The 25,845-nt window shown below is 47.8% G+C and overlaps 2 protein-coding genes across 5 annotated transcripts in view; one reads left to right on the top strand and one right to left on the bottom strand.

Moving 5' to 3' along the window:
* Positions 1-13,424: 13,424 nt before the first annotated feature.
* On the top strand, positions 13,425-18,902 carry LOC149329512 (TNF receptor-associated factor 6-like). Its single transcript, XM_089562273.1, has 2 exons — positions 13,425-13,826; positions 17,340-18,902. The coding sequence occupies exons 1-2, from the start codon at positions 13,542-13,544 to the stop codon at positions 18,447-18,449; spliced, it is 1,395 nt and encodes a 464-aa protein (XP_089418399.1). The 5' UTR covers positions 13,425-13,541; the 3' UTR covers positions 18,450-18,902.
* A 5,461-nt stretch (positions 18,903-24,363) lies between these two features.
* LOC149329510 (uncharacterized) overlaps positions 24,364-25,845 on the bottom strand; it is a 28,055-nt gene continuing 26,573 nt past the window's right edge. For all 4 annotated transcript variants that reach the window (XR_016285573.1, XR_016285572.1, XR_016285574.1 and 1 more), the window contains one exon: positions 24,364-24,518. The gene's annotated coding sequence lies outside the window, so the exon portion shown is untranslated. The remainder of the gene's footprint in view (positions 24,519-25,845) is intronic.

Below are 25,845 nucleotides of genomic sequence, written 5' to 3'. Positions count from 1 at the left end.
GCTTCGCAATGGGAGCCGTCGGTACACCTCATTTCAGTTAGTTGCCGCGTTGCGGAGCTAGCCATATGGTAGCACTGCTTGCGTCATGCTTGCGTATGGGCGCGCGGTGGTGATAGCGCTGTCCTACTCCTACTCCTGGCGTCTGTCAGGTTGTAGCTGTTTACCCTTTCTTGTGTAGCTCTCGCTTCATCCGTGGCGCGGCGCTTTTTCCAACGGGAATCGGCTGGAGCGGCAGCTGCTCGCAGTTTGCAGAGGTGGCCTGTGGCGATCGCTCCGCCTATCCCTTGAGGATGGCGGCTGGCATACTTGATGCGCTGTTTGAGGTACTTGCGCTACTTTTTGCTCTTCCTTGTCAGACTGCCAGACGAGTAGAGTGTTATAAGTTTTAAGGCTCGTTCGTTTCGTGGCACCATTGTTAACGAAATTTTTTTGCGCGGGTAAATGTTGTGGTCCGCGAAGCTGACGAGGTGTCCTCGCTGCAGCAGTAAAATGGCACCGGATAATTATCTGCTGCAGGGCTGCTGCTTTCAGTTTTGTGTGAATAGTGGGCAATTTTAAGCTCGTTTATGTGGAGCTGAGGAACTTCGCTCCATAGACAGTACAAAAGAAATTGACGTTTACTTGCATTTATTCACATATATTTACAACAATTTACCGTAATCGTATATACAACTGTTTGTATTTATAGCCATTTTCCATTTTTAGAATTGGTGTCTCTTTGTTTGTATTAGCAGGTATTTTACAGCCTTAAGAAGTTTGCATTGAAGCGCAACCGCTTTTGGACGCACGAGGAGGACAAAGCATCTCGTGAGCGAGCGGAGCTCAACAACAATCAAAACACACCTAACGCCCGGGTGGAGACGCCAGTTCGAACGCCTTCATGTGTTTCGTTACCCTCTCTTGCGGCGCCGAACGACAACGCCGGTATAAGAGACGCTGACGCGGCGCTGAAGAAACTCTGCCTTGTGTTTCGGCCTTTACGGAGACGGCCCCTGAACACGCGCTGAAGAGGTCTTGATTTCCGCTTTATCTGCCTCTTTTTCTTCAGGCGCTTTTCTTTGTTTTGCATAGTTTTATTAGCGCCTGGTTGCAGTCAGGACCAGGCAGAACTTCCGATATGCTTTGGCAACAGCTGCTGCGCCGTATATTTGCGAATGAAGTTCATTTTTCGCTTCTCAAAACAATCGTAGCTGCAGGCTGCCAAGGACAGAGAATAATCTTTATGTAGTAGTCGTAACAATGACAGCTTATCTTGACAAAAGTACAACTACGACTTGAAAGCTATTGTTGTCTGGTAGTCTTGAAAAATGCGTTGTCGTGAAAATTTGCCATGCCTTCTTAATTTCATTCTCGAATTTTCCTTACTGAACATGATAGAATCCAAAGCCAAAATAGCATAACTTATTACTAAATACGTTTACCATCTGATTTCATATTGTGACGAAGACGCCTGCAGATCACGCGCTCGAGGCGCTGCTGTTGGGTTGCGGCTAAGTACCAGGCGGTGCTGAGTTATTCCTTGAATTTCTGCTTGATTTCTTGTGTTTTCTTCCTATTTTCCAGGGTGACTGAACGCGGGAACGTGGACTGATGTCCACAAACTCTCCCGGCCAGGGGAACACCCCCTGGTCAGCTTGTCTCGCCCCAGATGAGCTTCCTCTTGATTGTTTCATCCGTGGCGGAGTTAGCAGCATACCGGTTGCTCTCGTCCCCGCGGATGAGGGCGCCATCAAGCTGAATAACCCCGAGGCTGTTCAGGCTGCGCTTAAATCTACCACCCCCCATTACATGAAGATTACTGACGTCCGGCAGTTCGGCCGTGGAGGGATCGTATGCAGATCGCCAGACCAGGCATGCGTAGCCGACCTGCTGAAGTGTTCGTCGTTTGCCAATCACCCGGTGAGCGCGTTCATACCTCCTCATCTGGCGTGTTCGAAAGGGCTAGTCCGTGGCGTAGACCCACGGCTAAGCGCGTCCGAGACATTAGAAAAGCTCACTTCGGCTGGCGTGATCGCCATTCACCGATGCAGTCGTGTGGTGGATGGAACAAAGGTACCGACGGAGACTGTTATTGCTACATTTGCGGGGCTGTCCTGTCCATCTGAAGTTAAGGTGTGGCCTTTGATTTTCCGTGTGGATCAATTTACATCTCGGCCCCTTCAGTGCCGTAATTGCTGGAGGTTTGGCCATAGCGCCAAGGCCTGTAAATCGAGTTTTCGCTGCTGTGGGTGCGGAGAGAGCCACGACCCCGCTGGGTGTTCTGCTCAACAAGAGAAATGCTGTTTGTGTGGCGGTGGACACTCAGCAAGCCATTCCGAATGCCCAGCGCGGGCTGAGGAAGTGCAAGTACTAGAGTTGATTGACAAGCGCAGGTGCTCAAGACGTGAGGCAGTTGCAGTCATCAAAGATAGGACATCTGGCTATGCAAGTGTGGCAGCGCGGCATGCAACCGTTGTGGATTCCTCCTTGTCGCAAGTGATTGCGGCGGCGGTGGAGAAAGCAATGGCAAGTGCCATGGATCGCATAGTTGAATATCTGTCCGCGTGCATTTCGCAGGTCATGGCATCCCAAATGTCCACTTTATTGCAAGCTTCTATTGCCCCCCTTTGTGGCACAATCACTTCTCCATTGGTTGCACCTCCCCAACCTTCTGTGCCCGTGACTTCCAATCCACTGAGTCAGACTCAATCACAGTCTTCGTCTATCCCTACAACCAGTTATTCACATCACAGTGAGACAGAACTCTCATCTGAAGAGTGCGTTGATATGGAGACTGAGATGCGTGCTCAAAAGCGCAGTGCGTCTCCGATAGGTGGTACTAGTCCGTCTTGCTCTCAGTCGAAGAATAAAAAGAATCACCCTAGATCTACACCCAAAGGCAGCATTTTGGATCAGGCGGTCTCCGCTGCGGCCCTTTCGGCGACATAGGGTCGTTGAAGGTGTTGCAGTGGAACTGCCGGTCTATTCTTTCTGCTTCAACAGATTTAGTTTGTTTAATCAGTAAATTAAGTCCAGATTTAATTGCTCTTCAGGAAACGTGGCTCTCTAAAGATTCTCGGTACAATTTACAAAATTATCGTTCTTTCAGGCTTGACCGGCCCTCAAGAGGTGGTGGGTTGCTATTGTTCGTATCCACAAAATTTTGCCACAGGGCAACTGTGTCATTTGAATATATGGACAGGCAGTGCGAAATTCAGGCACTTGATCTCAATATTCCTGGATATCAGCCGCTCACTCTGGCTAATGTATATTTTCCAACAGGTGTGCATGACGTTCGGCCTCTTGACTCGTTTTTATCTAGTTGCAGGAAACAGGTTTTAATTGTTGGAGACTTCAACTCGCATCATGTTTCGTGGGGGTTTCGTACAGATCGCTGCGGTACGCTCTTATGGGACTGGGCTTGTGTGAATAACCTCATATGTTTAAATTCGGGTCTCCCCACATTTGTCCGTGGTCAGGCTCGCTCAGCGTTAGACTTGTCATTTTCTTCCCCCGGAATAACTGTGTCCTCTTGGGCGACAGTTGACTGTGCCTCCAATAGTGATCACCTTCCGATCAGCTTCCAAGTTATGTGCCAGTTGACCTCTCCTAACAGCACACGGCGCACATTCATAAATTACGACAGTTTTAAAAATGCCCTCCAAGCAGACCTTCAGGAATTATCTCATTCCAACAGTGGAGATAATGCCATCCGCATTTGTTCAATTTTGGATGGAGCTCGTAAAAAATCGGAGTTCTTGGTTCAGGCACATAAGGGAACATCGCCGTGCCTTTGGTGGAACGCAGAGTGCGCTCGCGATTATAGGCGCCGAAAGGCTGCTTGGAAGAAACTTCTCCATAATCAGTGTCCCAAAAACTGGATCGATTATAAGTTCGTTGCAGCTACGTTTAAGCGCACCGTATCTCGTGCAAAGGAGTTGCACGATACTGAACGCTACGAATTCCTTTCAAAATCTGGTAATAGGCGCGCTTTATTCAATTACCTAAAATCCAGGAAACTAATCTCGTCCACCATGAGTGCTGTCTCCCTAGTTCAGTCACCGGCTGAACTTGCACAGTCCCTGGAAGAGATAGGCAGAGGTCTTGAGCGCCGGTTTACGGCTCTTCTTCCTTCTCCTCAGATTTCTTGCCACTTTGGACGATTTAGAGGAGGTCACCCTCACTGAGCTCTCGAACACTGTATCCCGCCTTCCACCCGCGGCCCCTGGCCCTGATGGTGGGACTTCTTCTATGATTAAAATTTTGTTCGAGGAATCTCCCACCGACTTACTGGCGCTTATAAATTACTCTCTTAAGGGGCCATGGATTCCAAATGAGTGGCGTTTAGCAAAGATTATCCCGTTGCTTAAAAAGCAGGGAGATGGTTATGTGTTAGACAATATAAGGCCAATTTCTTTAACTTCGAATCTCGTTAAGTTAATTGAGAGGGTGTTGTATGATAGAATAATGCCTGTTATTTCAGAGACTGGGTTGTTGAACCCTTGCCAGATTGGTTTCAGACCAGGATGCTCTATATGGTGTGCCCATACCGATCTGGAGAGCCGCATACAGTTAGCTCGGCGCCGAAACCAATACGCAGCGCTTGTTACTTTAGATGTATCTAAAGCCTATGACAGCGTTGAGCACAGGACGCTCTTGCAAAGACTGCAGGCAGTAGAACTTCCGAGATACTTTGTGGCTTGGGTTGCTGAATTCCTTGCTTACAGGGAATTTTACTGCTTTCAGAACGGTGTTTCATCAAGCAAATTTCGACAAGCGAGAGGAGTGCCCCAAGGGGCGGTCCTCTCCCCTGTACTTTTTAACATCTTACTCAGCAGTATTCCCTGCAGTCCTCAGGTGTCCACTTATGTGTATGCTGATGACATCGCCTTTTTTGCTTCAGAGAACGACATTTACTCTTTGTACCAGTCCTTACAGCCCTACCTGAATGTCCTAGACCAATGGTTAGGAGACATTAATCTGTCCCTTAATGTCAATAAATGTGCTTTATTGGTTTTTCCGCTCTCTCGTCCAGTTAATATCTCTATTGTTTACCGGAACCATGTAATTCCTCAAGTGCAAAGTGTCAAATACCTCGGAGTAATTTATGATCCTTCTCTTTCCTGGGGGGCCCATATCGAGCAGATCACTGTGAAAGGAGTCCGAGCAGTCGGTATGCTGCGCAGGCTGAGCAGTGTTCGTTCTGGCATGAGAAGGCACTCACTTCTTATGATTTATAGAATGTACGTCCGTCCAGTCTTAGAGTTCGGCTATGTTTTATTCTCTGGTGCACCAGCGTATAAACTTCGCCCCTTGATTCTCTTGGAGCGGGAGGCGTTGCGCCTTTGTTTGGGCCTTCCAAAATTTGTGGCGAATTCCGTTTTGTACCTGGAAGCGCGTACTCCATCATTGATTTCTAGATTTCGGCTCTTAACGGTGAAAACGTTCGTAAGAATGTGCGATTCTTCGCTCCATGCCTCCAATTTGATCTTCCTTCGTCAGCCTAGGCTATTTTTCAACGAAACCTGGTCTCGTTTCCGTACCCCTCAGATATGTTTGGTGCAATCCCTCCTGGACCCCTTAAACGTCCTCATTTCGGACATCCGTCCGGTATGCGCCAACTCATCTCTTCAGATTGTCTTCGATGACATCTTTCCAAAACATGCAAAGTTAATGCCTTTTCATTTGCTCAGCGGTTTATTGCAGGATTACCTGCTGTGCTTTAAATCTCATGTGCTCATAGCGACAGACGCCTCACAGTGTGAAGAAAAGGCCGGTGTTGGCATTTTCTCCATCTCCCTTGACTGGTCATTCTCACTCCGCCTTCCCGATTACACCCCTATTTATTTGGCCGAATTTCTAGCAGTAGTCTTAGCGTTGCGCGAATTAAACAGCTCCTTGTCTTCTGTCATAATTATGACAGATTCATTATCGTTGTGTTCCTCTCTCACCGCGCCTACAACATCTCAGGCACTTCGGTTACTCAAATGCTTGGTTCCACCCCACGTGTGTTCATTACGGTTGGTCTGGGTGCCTGGGCACAGAGGAATCCATTTGAATGAGGCTGCTGATACCCTGGCGAAGGCATCTCTTCAAGGCCCAGTCGTATCTGTGCTTCCACCCAGCGCATATATTACCGCGGCCAGGTTTCGCAGGTATCTGCTCTTGAAAGAATTCGCAGCATCAGCTCTCACCTCCTCTCCCGAATTCCGGCATCTCCTTTACCCGTGGTGCAGTAAAGGATGGCGATCTCGCAAGTTTGAGGTTTCCTTCACGCGTCTACGTTGTCGCGTGCCTCTTTTAAACTTCTACCTTTATAGATCTGGTCTGGCGGTCTCCCCATTGTGCCCGTTCTGCGGAGAACCCGAAACGATAGATCATTTCTTGTTGACCTGCCGCCGTTTCTCCTCTTTACGGAGCCGCCTGCTGGAGCTTCCGTTACGACAGCTTGGTTTAAGTCTGTCAGCTGGGGTTGCTCTGTCTCTTGGGGCTTCCTCCCTTGGGCACAGCAACTGGAATGTGCTCTCCGCCATGCAAAACTTCCTTACAGACACTAAACGGCTGCCGTCTTAAGCTGTGATCTTTCTCATGATCAATATTTCTCTGGAATCAAAGCTTTCTGAAACGTGGAATATTTAGCCCCGTTCTCTATTTCAGTCACCGCTCACACAGCATTTGTTTATCCTATTTCAATTACTCATCTGAGATCCTTTCATTTATTTCCTAATTGCTATTATTATCATGATTATTTTATTTTTCCCCACCATTATTTTCTTGTTTAACATTTTGTACACCTATCAGTTGCCGCCTGTGTCTTGGCCAATCCCCCGCAGTGGGTATGCGCCATTTTCTAGAGGACAACAACAACAACAACAACGGAGCGCCCGCGCTAGGCCAGCGGCCATTAAATCATCTCATAGCCATTGTTCACCACGTCTCATTCTTCGGCTGGCCGCCGCGTTACATTTGGTGTGAGGTGCTGGGGTCCCTTCATCGCCATCCTGGTCACGGAGCTTCGGCGTCCTGGGCCTGCCGTGGACGTCGGCCTTGAGTACCTGGTCAGCGCCGCACGGCCGTGCCCCAGCCCGCCCGACCTGACCCGACCTCGCCGCTCACCCCAGCCCCGTCCCCCGCCCGGACCACACGACACGACGACCCAAGACCCGACGGACCCAGGACCCCACCAACCCAGGACCCCACCGACCCAAGACCCCACCGACCCAAGACCCAAACATGAAGACACCGCCCCCCTGCCCCCGCCGTTCGGTGCGTCCAGAGACCTCGGCCGTCAGCTGCTGGCACCCTACGGCGCGGATGCTTCGTTGACCGGGACTCATTCTCTCATCTTTCTCATCGTGGCGGCCAGCACTGCACCATCATCTACATATTGTTCGGTCCTTCACTCAAGACCATCGCCATCTCGCCGTCTGTTCGTCACTGATCGGGACGATCGCTCGGAGGCCCCGGGTAGTGTGACGAAGACGAAGCTGGCAGTGGCGCGGGACGGAGCGCCCGCGCTAGGCCAGCGGCCATTAAATCATCTCATAGCCATTGTTCACCACGTCTCATTCTTCGGCTGGCCGCCGCGTTACAATATTTTCGCCAAGTAGTTTAAGTTCCTCTCCCGGAATGTTTCAGCGTTATAGCTTAGCTAAAAGACCGACATGATTCGGCAAAGACGCCACAGCCTTCGGTTGCAATGCCAACGCCGCACTCTCTGTGACTCCTTTTAAAACTAGCGCCTGCAGCGGCTTCGCGATGAACAGCGCTTCACGCTGAGCAGCGCCAGGAACAGCGCGCTCAATGACGCGTCCATACCCGGCAGGCAGCCTGATGGTAATGCAGGATGCAGAGCGCCGCCTCACGAAGAAAGATGGAAATGATAAAAAAGAGGCCTCGACCGCTTGCCGTTGTCTGGCGCCACCCAGATGGTCCTCTCCCCCACAGATGCACAGACGGCGCGAAGGCTAGCCGACGGAGGAGAGTAGGAAAGTAGGACAGGAGAGGGTTTTGGACGGTCGGATCGGCCCTACTCGGCAGGCATTGTAAAAATAGAGGAGGCGTTGGTTGAGCTGAACATGCTTACGTCCAGACCATTTTTAATCGAATGCTGTTGCTAGATATCGCGTGTTCGGACCGAAATAAACCCGGAGCTTGTTCTAGGCAAGCTTTTTGCCCTCTGTACTCTTAATCCTTATTTTCAGACTGAAAAACAATGAAGCATTTCAGCAGGAAAGCATCAACAAGAACTTTCGTCAAGAAGAACATCAACAAGAACACACCATGAGTAATATAATGTGCTTAATCAATACCTAGGTTGAGAGCTCTGGCAGCTTCAACCAGATCGCTCACCGATTTTGAGGCGTCAGCCTTTCTTGGCGCATGAGTGTCGTGGACGGAAGCTGTCGACAGAAGCTGGAGAACGGACATTGTCCGCAAAAGTGTCCGCACGAACTGCCAATCATAAGTTGTACGGTAATTAGAATAAAAATTAAATTTGATTAAGCAACATATTATGGCCGACATGATGGTGGTAGAGATAATGATAGCTAATGATATAGTGCCAAACAGAGAGTGATAGGGCCAGAGATAGTGATACTGAGGAGGACAGAGATAGGAATAGCTGGTGATAGCGATGATGGTGATAGTGATGATAACAGAAGTAAAAATCAGAAATAAAATTTAAAAAAAAATAATTGGAAACGAAAACTGCGGGGAGAACGAGAGGAAAAGGAAAGGGTATCACATTTCCGCTCTTAAGCAGGCTTAAGTACAATCCTGTAGTTTGCGTCATTAATAACTCTTCGACAGCTGCAAGGCTGTATGACGTCACAACTCGAGATACTCGTCCCGCGCAAGGGCCGACATTCAGAGATGTCGCGGCATTTCTCTGTTTTCTTTTTCACTGAGAGAATTGCTGTTGTGGCATGCACACATCACACGTAGCTTTGATTCTTCGTTTAGTTTCGGTCGATTTTATAGCGATAGCAGTAAAGTGCGTACACCCCTGGGGTGTAGAAAAGAAATTTCCTTTAGTCGATTATAATGCCGGAACATGACGCAAACACCATTATGACATATCAGAATGTAAACTATTGGCGAAGAAAATAAAATTAAGATAATATGAGAATCGAACCGGGGTCCTTGCGTAGTGGGTCAGGTGATTACCGCCAACGTTCCTGCCACCGACAGCCACCGACGTTCGCTATGCTCCGAGTATTTTGGGAGCACAAGGCAATAAAGTGGCTGTGTTTCAACTCAGCTGAGTTAGGAAGGCTTTGTAAAGGATGGTTAGCGACGGTTTAGCTTTTGTACATTTTTATTGCTTCATGACTTCATGATCGACAAATTGTTTCAGCGAGAGCAAATCACGTGATGCATCACGTCCCACCAGTGCAAGAGCGAGCCTCCAGACCGGCGGTTGGGGCAGCGGTGGTGGTGGTGAAAACATTTGTTTGGCGGAATTGAGTTTGGGAGCCACAGAGTGGCCCCGCTACATGGTCGGCGTCCCTAGTCAGGGACACCACATGACGAGGCCCCGTCTCTCGCCCGTTTCACGAGAGCCCTTTGGGACTCAAGCGAGGAGCAGTTAAGGAGGGCAGTCTCCCATGCCTCTAGGGAAGGGGTAGGTGAAGGGGGAAGGTGGGGATTTTGAGTACATGCCCCCACCATGTGGAAGATACCACAGGTCTCCCCACAGTGCGGGCATCGCCCATCCCTGTTATTATCGTAATGTTTGGTGACTGCGGGACAGAGTAGAGTACCTGTCTGCAGGCGTCTTAAAGTTCGCTCCTCCGTCTTACTCAGCCCCTTTTCAGGGGCCAAGAAAAGGCTGTGGTTGTCGTTATAATGTGTTATGATTTTCCTGAACCGCAGAAGCGGCTGGTTTGTCTGCGAGCCAGAAGAGCTGGGATGAGGAGACCGGTGAGTAAGCGCTCGTGAGGCCGCGTCAGCGGCCTTATTACCTCGTAAGTCCTGGTGGCCAGGAGCCCAAATGATTCTTTTCGGTTTTGGGTCAGTGGAGGTCCGTATTAGAATACAAGCTTCTAAGGGGTAGATCTCCTCTGCCAGGTAATGATCGCATGCTTTTCGGGAGTGCGTGATGATTCTCGAATTTGAGTGGGCGGCCGCAAGCGCTATCACTACTTCCTCGGCTCGAATTGAATCGGCGCAGCAGCGGACGTGACTGCCAAGCGCGTAGCTATGGCGTCGATCGAGAAGAAGATCGATGCACCTATCACGTACGATTTTGCACATGCGGCGCGCCTCCCGTTAGAGGTCAAATCTAGAAGCCCGATGACCTTCAGGCTCAGCATGCGAGGAGTAGCTTTTTGCTCTAATAATAAGAGCCCTAACGAACGGCTTTGAAGCAGTTCCTTCGTGGTGCTCTGTGTTCCTGCTATACGCGAATTTGCCTTTGAAGAATTAAATACGAACGTCATGCGCTATTGGTATCTAGGCACATATCCGATGGGTATCAACACCGAGCAATATCGTCCATTGCCTGTTCCCTAGACGGTTCGCAGCTGGCCTAGCGCGAGCATTCCGTCCCGCGGCACTGCCCTCTCATCGTCGCCTTCTACGTAACACAAAACCGTGCTTTCGCTCTGATTCGAAGGTCGTGAACATTCTCTGTAGTTTTTATTTACCAACGAACCGACCATAACTAATGTCGTCACCGCAACTCCAAAGCAGCTTGTCGCCATTCGCGGAAGCGTTATCATCGACATGCTTATCTATCTCTCAGGGCTGCTGCAGCGCAGAAATCTCCTTATCTCCATTTCCCTTTATTTTTGTTCCTATGGCCAGCGGTACAACGCTACGTGCCTTGCCGCTCATCGCTGTTGCTTGTATGACTTTTGCCTAGTTCCCCGTAACTGCATCGCGGTACCAGGAGTGGTGATGTTGTTGGTTAACTAGGCTGGTATTGGTTTTTGATTTTCGCATATTCTATGGCTTACTGTACTGTGGACACACTTACTCATCACATTTAGTGTACGTGTGTGTATTTTGAGAGCGCAAGCGCCCGCGCGCCACTGGAGAGGGGCATGTGAAATTTGTTGCAAGCCCGCGCTGCCACATCGCCTCTGTTTTATGTGTGTTTACTTCACACCATTGGACACCTTGCACGCTCTTTTAGCGAGCGAAGCCCTCTGGCAGTCTCGCTGGCTCAGTGTTTTGTGTGAAAATGAAAATTTGTGTTTGTGGGAAGGAAAGGCGCAGTAGCTGCCTCGCATATCTGGCTGGACACCCGAACCGCGCCGTAATTGATGGGATAAAAGAGGGACTGAGGGAAGAAAGGCAGGAAGAGGTAGCGTAGTGAAGGGCTCCGGGACAATTTCTACCAACTGGGGATCTTTAACGTGCATTGACATCGCGCAGCACACGCGCGCCTTTTGCGTTCCGCCGCCATCGAAACGCGGCCGCCGCGGTCGGCTTCGATTCCGGGTTCTCCGGCTTGTACGATAAATTACGGCAACCACGACTGCATAGTAAAATGGCCTAGTAAGAACTGCAACAACAGACCCCTTTAGCATGCCATGTACCGTGTTACCGTTGCCGTTACCGAAATACAGGAAGGCCACTCACCGCCGGTTCGCGCGCGCTGATTGGTCCCGATGCTGCAGGCGTGCGTGCAGCTACCGGATACCTGGCGCCATCTGGCGCCGTCAAGGCGATTACGCATGCGCACTTGCTGCGCGCGGGCTCCCGGTACTCCGGTATCTCTAACACAGAGCAGGGTATGCTAAAGGTGCCTAATAGCAACACCGACGCGTTACCGTATTGGCAGAGCGGTAGTCCAGCTCTGATATAACTCTATATTAGCTCTGAATTGATATATCTTTTTAATCTTGACTACGACTGCTTTAGTACAGAATTTAAGGCCGAATATACGAAAAAGAAATAACTGTATTCTTGCGGAACGAGCCATGACTGAAATGAATTCGCTGTAACAAGCTCATTATTGGGCTTGTGTAACACAATATCACTGTCACTGCTATCTTTGCTTAGAAAGTTCTCGTCATTTGCTTGAAGTGCAAGGCGATTACACTTGAGTATTGTAGGAATTCATTCTATTTATACCAAAATAATTTCGTTTGCTGGCAACCTACTTTATTTTTTTTTTTTTATTTATTACCTCAAAGGCCCCGGTTGTGGGGCATTACATGAGGGATGGGCGGATTACATGCAGATTATATAAAGATTACAGAGTACATAAAGATCAGGATACATAAAGATTACAGGATACATAAAGATTACAGGATACATAAAGATTGCTGATTACATAAGGATGGCCTCAATCTTTTTTTTGAAGTCGATGCAGTTGACGATGAGTACGGCTTCCGGCGGCAGATCGTTCCAGTCCCGAGATGATATGACAAAAAAAGAACGGAAATGAGATGTTGTTCTTGCAGCGGGTGGGTATACGGTCTTGATGTGGTTGTTGCGGCTAGAAGGACGATGAGCTGTTGATATGATAGATGATCCTAAAGGTGAATGATAGAACTTGTGGAATAGGCATAGTCGAGTTATTTTTCTTCTAGTTTCAAGGTTAGGCAAGGATGCTCTGGATTTTAAAGAGGACACGCTAGTATAGTAAGAGTAGTCACAATAAATAAAACGGATAGCGCGGTTTTGAACTTTTTCAAGGATTATAGAAAGGTTAGATTGATGAGGATCCCATACTGCTGACGCGAATTCTAGTTTAGGTCGGACGAATGTTTTATAAGCTAATAATTTGATAGAAGGGGTAGTAAAACGAAGATTTCGACGTAGGAAGCCAAGGGTGCGGTTAGCGTCATTAGCGATGTTTGTGATATGCGAAGACCATGTTAGGGTATGAGTTAAGGTGATGCCAAGATACTTACAGGAAAGAACAGATGATACTTCAGAACCGAAAAGAACATATTTTGAGGGAATATGGGATTGCCTGCGATGAATAGTTAATACAAACTAAAAACTTGCCAGTTTTCTGTCAACAAGTGTGAGTAAATGTCAATTCAAGGAGAGTTTATGAATTTTCTCGTACATGTTCTCTTAAGGACATTTCCTTTTTTTCAACCCTGTAAAATGCGAAAGCAAGGAGGCGTGCATTGAGGCAACTTAAATGAAATTGCTTTATCAAACCCACTCGTTGTGCTTTGCTAAGAGAATGCGATATAAAAATTTTACTTGCTGAGATTTTTGATATGCACCCAGCTGCAGCAACAATGTCAATCCAATGACACAGAATAAGTGTGCATGTAGTTGTGAAGTGCCAAAAGACACTTTATTCTACGCACCTGTATTGCTTTTTTTTTCTTCAAAGAAAGAAAACGAGATATCGATGGGTATAAACGGTCCTGGAAGAACGCTGAAAACCACACGGCGGACGCAGAACTGATTACCCAAGCCTAGCCCACTGCGGACTGCACGGAGCTATCAGGGAGAGGGTGCAGAGCCATGGTTTAGCGATTGTCGCCATGACGACGGCTTAGAAACAAAGAGATAAGAGCGGCCTTTGGCGGGGTGAATGAGGAAGTTCCTTCAGTGCTCACTGCAGCGGACGAACGTGTAGAACGATGCCGCCTGAAAGTACGCAGTACACGTCGGTCGGATTTTCCGCAGAGCTGGACTGGAGGCCCCTGCACTTCCTCAAGCCTCTTCCACCGAACAGAGTTTGCAGTGCTTGCGGATTGGTGCGCCCCAAGACGGTACTGCTTCCATGCTCCCACACGCTGTGCGAGTCGTGCTACGTGCAGTGCGCTGAAGAAGGCCTACACGTCTGTCCGCTGGACAGCTGCGAGTGTCAGGACGAAGACGTCGATTGGAGGGAGTTCCGCGCAGAACAGCTCCTGAGCAGAGAGGTGAGCGAGGTGGAAAAATAAGTGGGAACACACGGTCTCCAGGTAGTCGAGCGTTCGACGGCATACCGCCTGGTCAGGAATCATGGCCTGATGAGATTCACTGGTCACTGACTATGGTCAAACACAAATGACGTTTCGGAAGCGCTACGGCTCTCTTGTTCACAAAACGTTTGTGAACAAGAGAGCCGTAGCGCTCCCGAAACATCATTTGTGTTTGATCATAGTCAGTGACCAGTGAATCTCATCACACGGTGTGTAGGCTATATTACTCGCTTCATTGGAAGCTCGGAGTTTGGAGACATACCACTGACAGCTCGCGACTTCTCTTTCACTGAAAACTGAACAAGTGACTAGTTTTCCCATATTTGAGCTACTCTCAGCCGTTTCGCACTTATTACTTTATAAGTACAGCCGAAAGATTCTTGAAAATCAACACGCAATTGTCTGCCGTTCCACAGAACTCGCAGTCTACCGATTTTAGGGGCCGAGTTGCGCGTGCGCCTTTAACAACTGTTGCGCTTCGATAACCAGAGATACTCCTGCATTCTCGCATGTGTCAGTTCAGCAACCATTATCACGCTTCGGTGCTTTTGCTCCCATTAAAATCCCGGGAAAATGTTTCGTAACCTTTACGCCAGCGTCTCGGCCGGCGGAAGATATAACAATCATCTCTTGCGCGTCGCGGGCATTGCGAAGTGCGTATGCAGTGAACGTCAGTGCATAAGATTTAGAAACGACGAGGGTCGGCTGTGTCTGTGATTTCCGCGATGAAAAGAGAGGTGTTTGCGACAAACAGCATGAGCAAAGTAAGTTTGAGAGCGGGCGTTTTTCTGGGCATTGCATGGCGATAACAGCGAACTACGCATGCCGATAACTAATCTGGCTGCCTAGAGCTATGCGCATTCCGATATGCATCATAACAGCAATGCGTTCTGCGATATATGAGGGAAAGCGGCTTACCTAGAACTTTTGCATCCAGTCACAATTTCATTGCTCTCAATGTTTCAGCTCAGAAAGGTGAAAAGTTACAGCGTCATAGGCTGGCTAGGCGAATAGCGCTCGCTGTCCGCAAATTCGATAAGGGATAGAACCATGGCGACATCTATAGCCGGCGCAGATGCGCGTCATGATGAATATGTCCACCGCCTGGCTGTTTTGAGTGTCAGGGTCTTCCGCGAATATGCGCATCCGGCGTGGTCGCACATAGAAGCGAAGCGACACAGGAGTCTGGAGGCGGTGCTTTCTGTTGTCTGCTGCGAGGCGGCAGACCGATGCAAGATGCTCAAGCGCTCTAGCAGGCGACACCAAACACTGCCTCCTGTTCGTGTGTCTGCCTCCGTCACTTCGCTTCAATTTGCGACCACGGTGAGCCATGTTGGTACTAAGAGCGGACGACCCTGCATATACATTTTTGCTTAGCTTCCTTTACGGGTGCGGAGTTGTTTTTTAAATGTTTGCTCGAATATACGATTCTGCTGCGTCAGAAAAACAAAAAATATTTTTCTGTTCATGATCGGGAATTTTAATGGTGCAAGGAAATCTGAGGCCAAAGAGCGCCATAGCGTGAGGTATTTTTGTTTGCCCAAGGTGAGGTCAAGGACCCACTCCCAAGCATTTCACCCTGATAAACGCCGAGCGCCAGGCCTGGGGAAGCTTGTACCCATTGTATCAGGGGCGGGTACCCGGCGGCACTGAATTTTTTTTTTCGCATAAGCTATTCATCACTTTTAGAGGTTCAGCTCTCGTCTACACAATGACAGCAGCAGTAAAATTAAGGTTCAGTATCCCTTTAAAGAACCTTTTAAAGATCTCACATGTCGGTGTCATCCGGTAGGCGTCGCTTTTTTCTGTGAATAATTCCATGCTATCTTCCGTCATTTGCTCTGGCCTTGAAAAACCTTGAATATCTTGAAAAGTACGTGGGCAAAACTTGGTAAACTGCGGTATTTATTCCGTCGGAGCATCTCGTTGGCGTTCAAAAAAAGGGCGGTAACTGTGGCACTTCTCGATGTACTATCGGGGAAAAAAGTGGTGTACTCCACGCGGCGGGAGCCGGAGCAGCAGAAAATTGCGTTTCAACGCCATCTACAGGCGGCATCTCGGACTCAGATAGCCAATCTGTGATCATTATTATCAGCAGGCATGTCGCATAGCTCGTTTCAATCTTTCAAAAATGCGCTGCTTCCACGACAAGTTAGCCACGCGCGCGCGGGAATTTGGTCGTGTCATGACGGTGCGCGCCCCGGCTCTCAAGCCGTATCTCGAACGCGCATTGAAAAAAAGAAGACACAAAATGAAAAGAGGGCCACCAGATTGCTACTGCGACGGCGCCCTATTCCATGATCCCATTTTGGGGGTTTGCATGGTTCGAGATTTAGGCATCCAGCTTCATCTCGTCAGGCAGTTTGCTCCATGCACGTACAGGTGCGGCCAGAATAATACGGAGCACAGGAAGGGTCGCGGAGCAGCGAAAACGTGCTTACGCGCGCTGCCTAGCAGCGGCGACAGGACCTATCTTAATTTGGACGCTGCGAGATGGCGCCGGTAGCACGGACCCACTTTTTCTGCAGGCCTATCAACATCACAGCACATATCATGCAGTCCCTTGCTTCATGATCGACTGATACTCTGCTGACAGCGCCATGCGCTTCGTTGCCCCGTTTCTCGCATCGAGGAGCGGCGTGCGCTGTACATGGACGCAAGACGGCCGTTTTGGCATTACGTGTTATCTCGGCCCTTCAGTCCGCGCGGCCACCGAGGCTGAAGTGAGCACGCCTGGGTGAAGGCAGCACCTGGCGGTGTTGCCCGAACCAGCTCAGCATCTTTCCAACAGTGATAACGGCAGGGTTGCAATAAAGAGGGGGGTTCGGCGGCAGGCACTCTCGCTGCGCGCGGATAGCCAGGGGTATCTTTGTTGTGCTGATAGGTGGCGCTTAGATGCAGTTTCTGCTAGCTTGGCCGCCTTTCGCGTGCTCCGTATTATTCTGGCCGCGCCTGTACTTACGCGATGATAATCTTCTCATGGTCGCCCTAAGCATTTGGTAGTTAAATTACTCGAGTTATGGAGAATTCAGATCATTCATTGGTAGCGTATTCACTATTCCCTGCGTCCTTTCCAAAATTGCACTTCACCTGACGGACCTGAAGACGTATTAGCAAAGTACGTGGGGGGACCATTCGGAAGTTCCGCACTCAAACTTCAGTATGAAATAGATAACAGCGAGCCAACCACATTTGAGTGCACCTATTAGCAGGATTACCTCCTGTCTGACCTACTCATCTGACATCATTCAAAGTGTAAAAAAAAAATCTGCACCGTCATATATATATATATATATATATATATATATATATATATATATATATATATATATATATATATATATATATATATATACATATATAGCAGTGTTAAGCGAGTACTTCCCACCCGTATGTAAAAAAAAAGGCGGTAACTGGATCGTTTAAGATAACAAAATGAATGCAATAATACTTACGCCTTTATTTTTGCAGGTTGAGTGCTGGAACAAGCAGTGTGGCTGCGAGACTGTGATAGCAGCTTCGGAGATATCCCATCATTTCCAGCAGGACTGTGGACACCACTCTGTATCGTGCCCCAAGTGCTCTACCAGGATTCTATGCAGTGACGTATGCTCGCATCAGAGATCAGACTGCTTGTCGCCTGCGAGGCGTGCTGAAATCGAAGACCCAGTACCATTCAGCTTCAAGGACGACAAAGCGTGTTTCGAATCCTTCCGAGCGGCGTTTGAAAAACAGGCGAAGGAAATGAGGGAACTTCTTCAGCGAATGGTCGTTGGTAGCGCCACACATGATGAGAGGATCAACGGGATCTGTCAGGGCGTAAACACTATGAAAGAAATTCTAGAGCAAGAACTGGCCACTCACAGACAGGAAACTCAAGACATTTTTAAGGAAAAGATACGTGACCTCACCGTCTTTAAACAGGAAGCGCAAAAGATTTGGAACACACAAGCTGCTCAGATTAACGTTGTTTCAGCAAGCATCAACAGCCTTGAAAAAACGCTGATAGATGAAGTGGTCAACGCGACGAGCGGGATGCGAGACCATATGACACAGACTGTGATTGGCATCAAAGCTGAATTTAAGAAAGGTAACGACAAGGCTCTCGACAAAATCGGAGAAGTCCTGCGACACACTCAACTCTTGGTAGCGGTGTCCAACTTTACTGTACCAGGTGTTCGAACACTCCAAGAAAAAGCTTTAAAGGATGGCTGGGCGAAATATGAGAGCGAGCAGGTCTACCTGCGCGGGTACCGCCTATCGCCTGGAGTCTACCTGAAAAAACTCGATGAATCTGTGCAGCTTTGTGCGCGGATGACCCTTTACAAAGGTGACATGGACGACTCTGTTACGTGGCCATTCCAGCACAAAGTAAGGCTGAGCATTGTGCACCCCAAAGACGGCTCGAAACGGGAGTACGAAGTGGAGCCAAATCCTCGTCAGGAATATTTCCAGAAGCCCTCACAGTTGTGTTACAGAGGTGTTTACTTCTTTGATAACTCGCTCAGCCTCGGCGAACTTCTCACTGGCGGCTACGTTGAAAGCGACAATCTTCTGGCTCAGTTTGAGTTGCTGCCTTGACATGAACTTGAGTGAGCACGGTAGCCACTCGGTTTCTAGGAGCCTGCACCATTGTTCAGAGTATATTGCTTGTGAATTAACAATCTAGATTTCAATAGCTTCTAAACTCTCTATAAAATTTTCATTTGTCTTCTGTCATGGCAGTGATTTTTGAGAAGAATAGAAACACGATGTAGCTATTTTTGTGTGTTGCCACTGGGGCACTAATATCAGTCACGTTGTTTAGGTGATTATGGTAGAATGATATTTGGGCAAGAAGTCCCCAGTTTTACTCCTTGCACAGGCGGCTCCAGTTGAATGGCGCCTCCGTTCCTGTACTGAAATTTCGTGCCCTCTAAAGAACATTGGATGTTTTCTGTGATCCGAATGCTGATTTTTGTATTGCAGTGTATCTCAAAGCATGTGTCTAGAAAATAAAAATTGACGGATCGTCACAAGGACTGATGCAGCGAATTTCTAAAAGGAGGAGGCTTTTGAAATTTGCGTTTATTTCTTTCGCACTGAGGAGAAATGATTTTCTTGACGTCCGGCGTGGTGTGTTCGGATCACGGGGCGTTCAGAGTTTGCTCAGCAATGATTATGAACTTTAAGCCAATGATCGTGGTGGTTGCCTTTGATTGTATATATGATGTCTACCAGCAAAAACACGTCCGTTCTGGGTAAAAGCAAATGAAGCACTGCTTTCTCCCCCCGCCGTGGTGGCTCAGTGGTTACGGCGCTCGGCTGCTGTCCCGAAAGACGCGGTTTCGATCCCGGCCGGGGCGGCTGAATTTCGTTGAAGGCGAAATTCTAGAGGCCCCTGTACTGTGCGATGTCAGTGCACGGTAAAGAACCCCATGTGGTCGAAATTTCGGAGCCCTTCACTAGGGCGTCTCTGGTAGCCTGAGTTGCTCTGGGACGTTAAACCCCAATAAACCAACCAAACCAACCAGCTTTCTGACAGGTGATGGCGTTAACGTGGTCTGGTGTGCGATTGGTTGGCAAAAGGCTGTCAGTCAATCCCGGCGCGACGCAATGACGTGAGCCCGCCAGCGCTTTTATTACAGTGCGCTTGCGAACGGTCGGAACATCCCTTTCGCTGTTCCCTCCCCTCTTAAGCTGTTCGAATTTGCAGCTATAGCTGTCTATCTTCCCCCTTCCCCGGCATACCGTGGCTCTTTGATCCTCCACATGACGAACAGTCAGCAGCCATTTCACACCCTACTCACTTTCCATGCGGTGCCTTCGCGTTTGTACAATCCGCTAGGAATGAAACGCGAACAAGACAACTGAGCCACGAGACGCCAAATAAGAACATTTTAGGCAGGGGAATCTCAATAATAGCTCATGTTCTTTTGACTTCGGAGGCACGAATACTCTTTTTCAGAAGTGTTATCAACCTCGCTTGCATTTCGTCTCCAGGAGCTAATATTATGGTGTTTTTTTTTATGTCACCTCAGTTTCCTTCTTCGCGTTTCGTCAACTACTGATAGTACACGTTATCGTCCTCCTCTTGCTCCACCCGAGGTGATTCCCTCCCCCTCTCCTGCACTATCAGAATCACTATCACCTCGCATTACAGGGATAGCCACCCGAACAGCGCCTTTCCATCTCCCCCTTGCTCACATCTCTGAGAAGACGTGATGATTTCGTGGTATGGTACATCTACTGCAGTCGCAGTGAAATGTACTGCACGCAGTGTGCTTAGATGCCTGTTAGTTTCTCTCGGAATCCTGAGGAAACGCTAGTATCGATTACTTGTTTTATGGAAACCAGCTTACGGGAATTATTTCAGCTACCAGCACTGCGCTCAAGTAAATAAAGCGTAGGCATGTGCCGGCGGCCGCCATTGCGTTTTTTTCTTTGTAGCTCTCGTAATTGTGCTCCATTAACTCCGTCAGATTTTGAGTAACCACTTCCCAGAGAAAGCTTTCCTACGAACAAGGACACCACCCGTTTGGTGGTTTGATGCTTTGTTTACCAGATGCGGGCCCATGCCATCGAGAGCTGTGATAGCTTTTCATATTTACCTGCACCAAACATCTGCGAGCTGGTTAGTTACAAGAGCTGAGGTACGGGCTAGTTGGGCGATAAGCATTCACCAACATTGGGTGCTTGATGAAACGGCGCAAGGGCGAGGTCGTAGACAGAAAATAGCAGGTTACTTAGTTTATTTCAAAACAGATGTTAAAACACATGTTTCAGTTCAACACTCTCAAACTTCTTGCGGGAATAATTCGTATACTAAGTAGGAGCTCAAATAAAGAAAAGCACGATGATTAACACTTTATATGAAACTACTATCTGCGCATTTGTGCTTGAATGCGTAGCGCAACTATGAATTGGTAAATAAACCTTGAAAAAAAATTGGCAGCGGTTTCACTCTGGTTAAACCTGGAGGTTTGCGAAAGCAACGAGGAGAGAGAGAGAGAGCGATGGAGAGCGCGCGGCAGCGGCCCCGGCACGCTAGCTATGCGCCGCTACTGGGCATGCGCAACTGCGAGCGCTGCGGCGGCACTTCTTGGTCACCCCTGCAGCGACGGCGGCGGCGCGCCAGCTGTGCGCCATGTGACGTCACTGCTCCTTTCCTTGCGCATGCGCAGTATGGCCTTTCATCAGCTCCGCGAAATGGCTCGGCGACTCGCGTAGTGTTGCTTTCGCAACAAAAGAGGGCGCCAGCGCTGGGGGCAGTGCTTTTGGAGCGTCAGCGTGGATTTTGTCCACTGCACGCTCAGCTTTACCTTATGATAGTGATGCTAAGGAAGGCAGATTAGGTCGTCTTAAAGGACAGGTAAATGAACGTCTCTCAAGTTGTAAGGCAATTGTGGATCTTTGGACGTAGGGACCGAGAAAAATTCGCTTTTAATAGCTTAGAACAGACTATTCCGTCCAAAACGGAAAACTTGGCGAGTTGGTGAATGTTTTGCATTGTGCACAGTGCGAAAAATGGAGGAAACACGCACATACCGCCTTTCGTGCGTGCGCGTGTTTCCTGCTTAGCCCTCGTTTTTACGCAGTGTTCAAAAAGCACTTCTAGCGGGTCTGCGCCCGAATTTAAAAAAAAAAAGTTTGATTCTCTGGCCTGCAGAAATCAGTTTTGTTAGCATTCTAATATCTTAATGACATTCTAAAAGAGGTGATTTATAACTAGTGAGCTAAACTGGAGTTTATCTTTAAACGAGTATAAACACCTAACTTTGGGGTGCGTGTCTTCTTCTTTGTAATGAGCGTAAATCATGATTATACACGAAATACCACGCGGTGTCCTCCTACGAGGAATAAAAAATTTATATTCGAATTTCTTTCTCGTGCTCTTTCGGTTTCAACAGCTGAACAATAGCTGCGACGTAATCACTGCTTATTCACATATGGTCATTCCGGCTCTTGAGGAAGGCTGGCTTCAGCACTATAGTGAGTTACACCGATGAAGCAGCGATTAAATCAGTTTTTTCATTCCTCAAGTGATCTAAAACCTCTATTTGACGTCACAGGTATCGTGACAGCCGTCGTTTGCCGATGCATTCACAATATTGGGACGATTTGTTGTGCTCCGGGGTTGAGTCCATTTTGAACTTAAGCTTCCCGGAACTTAAAGCATTGAGTAAGCCGTTCTTTCTTAATGGACTACACAGCTAGAGAAGAACTAGCATGTTGAACTGGCGTCGTGAATCGGTTGTTTCGACAAAATCCACTTTCGGCCCAATGATTACTGATCACAGGGCGACATACGACCAGACAAACTTCTCGTCGTAGGGCCATTCCTTTTATATGATGGGCAACTATGTTTTCCTTCCACTTCGTCGCCTGGGCGTCTTTTGTGTTGAGATTGCTCTGATACTGCTTGCTTTGTATTTTATCACCAGGGCGTATACTAGGAAATATCACTACTTCATCCCTATAAACATACCATAATTAAGAAAAACAAGAGTATTTACGTCTGCAAAATGTCATCCCACTGCTTAAGTGTTTACGTCTGCAAAATGTCATCCCACTCCTTGCTAGGCAGTTTTAGTGTTTATACTTCGTGGGCGGCAAAAGATCACTGATTAAAATCATGGCACAACACAAAGTAGTCTATTACGCGTGTATGCAGCCCTTTTTATTTGGCTCTCGGAACTTCCGAGTTTGCGCACCAAAACGAGATCACTGCCCAGAAGACGGGTCCTGCGAGCACTACTCTTAATCACTTCCTTCTGGGTTAAAAAGAACCAAATTTCTGCAAGCCAAACTTTGGTTTCAGATCCTTTGTCGGCCGTTTCTTATCGGTCTAGTAGCAGTCTACTTGCTCAGAGTGAGCAGAATACCTCAAGCATTACTGTGAAATGGGCCAGTCCGGGCTCGGGCTGGGCTTCACTCCGGGATTCACGGGCCGGGCCGGGACCGCTAGTGCAATAATTTAGCGGGCCTGGGCCGGGCCCGGGCTTGAAGCCGCTGGCCTGGGCCGCGCTCGGGCTTCAGGTCTCGGGCCCGGGCCGGGCTTGGGCCTCGGATTGAGGCCCGTGCAGTGCTCTAGTTGGCACCACTAGCAGTAAACCACCAATAAGCTCTGTCCCACTTCCTGGACCAAGTGCAGTTAATAACAGTATGGTATTTTAAGCCACAACTGAGACGGAAATCATTGCTGCATTCCAGAAGCTGAAAAATTCTAAACCACAGGATGTGAACGACGTTTAGATTGCCCCAGTGAGATATATCCTAGACATGTTTGTACCTGTCCTGAATAAGGTATACAATTTAGCTCTGGAGTGCAGCAGTTTTCCCAAGAACATGCAGATTGCGAAGGTGGTAGCCCTACATAATGAAGGTGATAAAAATGCCATAAATTTCTATTGTCCCATCTCCGTACTACCCATGTTTTAAAAAGGATTGGAAGAAATAATGCACACGTGCCTTTACAATTTATTAAACAAATTCTCACTTATCTGGCCGCACCAATATGGCTTCCTCAAAGGCAAATCCACAGAATTGGCACTATGAACAGAAAAAGAATTTATTATTGACTCTTTTGAGTACAAAGAACTTGTACTAGGACTGTATATTGATTTCACGAAAGCATTTGACTGCGTCTATCATGTAATCTTATTGTCTAAGCTGCAGCATCACGGAATACGCGGTAGTGCAAATCGTCTCCTCCCCTCATATCCTGAAAACAGGTGCCCGTAGGTCAGCCATAACAATCACAATTCAGACATAAAAATCATCACTTCCGGCGTACCGCAAGGGAGTATTCTTGGACCTGTGCTTTTTGTTGTTTATATTAACGACATTTTTTTCTCTTCCAAACACACCTACGTGGGTTGGGTACGCGGATGATACTGATGTTTTTCAGAGGAACAACTATTGATGATTTAGTCTGCTCGGCAAATCACGCTTTATCATTTGTTAGTCTTGTCGCAAAGAAATTACTTGCGGTTGAATACCAAAAAAACTCAAGCTATTCGTTTCCGCACTAAGAACAAAAAGGTAAACATCATGGGCAAAATTCCTTTAGACAGCGAAGAGGTAAAAGGCAAGGTAAGTCTTAATGAAATTAAGACTATTGGCGTAAAATTATCAAAAACTCTTACATAAAACAAGCATGTGGATGCGCTCTGCAACAAACTTAGTAAGGTTTGCGGGATACTAAATAGACACCCCAACTTCTTGCCAATAGCAGTTAAACGCTTAATTTATAACGCACTATTTTTGTCGACACTTAATTACTGCTATTTAATCTGGTCAACTGCATCGAAAGAAAACATAGAGAAACTTAGAGTCTGTCAGAACCGCGCTTTGCGTGCTATTGCTAATGTTCCTTGTCATGCATACACTTCTGATTACTTCTTCTGCTATAAGCTTCTTCCCCCGGAATTCATTTACCTTATCGTCTAGCGTGTACATATCGCTCATCCGTATCGGCGTGCAATCAGAGTGAGTGAGTGAAAAACATTTATTGTCCAACAGAATGAGACTACCTCACCCAGACCTCCCCTGTCCCATACCCTCAGTTGAGGGAGGAGGATCAGGAGAGATCCGGCCGCATGGGGTAGTCGCGTCAGATGCTGGCCAGGATCTCTTGTATCCCGGCGGCCTCTTCAGCCAGTCGGATTCCTGTCAGGAAGTTACAGAATATTATAGACAACATCGCAGGCACTTTCCCCCGCCTAGCATAACACTCAACAATCAACAGGCGGTGGCGTGGAGGCGTCTACAAACAGATGTCTACCCACACCCAATTCTATGCGTGCAATCAGAGCATTCTGAATTTGCTAAACCTTCACCCACGCACTTACATTTACAATATACGTCATAATGACGCATGGGTGGTGCCTCACTGTCGTACAGAGTATACGGTCGCCGGTCCATATCTTATCAAGCTGCTATTCTTCTAAATAGCATTGCGCTCATCGATGCCTACCCAGAAAAGTTGTCAATACGAGCGCTACATGCACATTTCCTTATAGCCAACGTCCATTAATTCTCTTTTATGATTGTGTTTTGTGCTTTATGTTCTTTGGTGCCTTTTTTATGCTTTGTCTTGCTATAATATGCCTTTAAATTCTGATACCGGTGAAGATTACATTTTCCAGAATTTTAAAAACTTAAATTTATTAAACTGAATGTGTTTCAATCTTAGTGTGTTTGAAATTTTAATTTTTAAAACGTGACGTGTTTTAGAATGTGTGTTTCAATGTACTTATATCTGGATGTGCTTTCATCTGGAGTGTTTTGTTCTGTAGGGTGCTAATTTTAGGTCTGTGAAATGAATTATGAAATTGAATCCTGTATAATCTGTACTAGCACTACTGCCGAACTGTAAATAGAGGGGGCCGGGCTCTGTCAAGCCGCAGCTATTCGGCTTTTACCCGTCAGCCCCTTTTCTCCTTGAGAGAGAAAATAACATTGATTTGATTTGATATGCCAGGAGGGGGGGGGGGGGTACGTGCACCGGCAGCCCCGATAGCGGGATGACGCCCACGAATGGGTGAAACCATACACTGACGAACACACAGTCGTAGACGACGTACGCCTATCACTCACCCCCACACCTCATGGCTGGTTACTGCCCCTGAATACTCCAACAATTGCAGGAAACGGCAGCCTCTACAACATGCGCGTAACGCTAATGCCAACGTGGCTATATAAATGCGAGACGGCTACGCGCAGTAACTGAACACTCAGTGTTTTGTCAGCGTTTCGCACCTCGTAAACTGTCCCGTAAATTCGCGAACAAGAATTAACGTTCCAACGAATTTCAACGACGGTAATGCACCAGACCAGGAGAGTATAAAGTTGAGGTTTATAATTTTCTCGTAAAAGAGAATTTCTGACAAAAAATATTCAGTTTGTATTTCCCTCATAACGAAGGCTCGGGCTGCAGCTGAGCGGACTAGGAGACTGCTGTTGTATGCAACACTCAGCGATCGCGGTTTTATTT

The sequence above is a fragment of the Amblyomma mixtum genome, chromosome 9, assembly GCF_055824585.1.
Source record: "Amblyomma mixtum isolate Tamu chromosome 9, ASM5582458v1, whole genome shotgun sequence".
NCBI lineage: Eukaryota > Metazoa > Arthropoda > Arachnida > Ixodida > Ixodidae > Amblyomma > Amblyomma mixtum.
This window is presented reverse-complemented; position numbering and strand designations above follow the sequence as displayed.

Bases quoted from the DNA above. Each gene is read 5' to 3' on its own strand.
- LOC149329512 (XM_089562273.1), top strand. From the start codon at position 13,542: ATGCCGCCTGAAAGTACGCAGTACACGTCGGTCGGATTTTCCGCAGAG. The intron at 13,827-17,339 runs GTGAGCGAGGTG...TTATTTTTGCAG, and splicing joins AACAGCTCCTGAGCAGAGAG to GTTGAGTGCTGGAACAAGCA.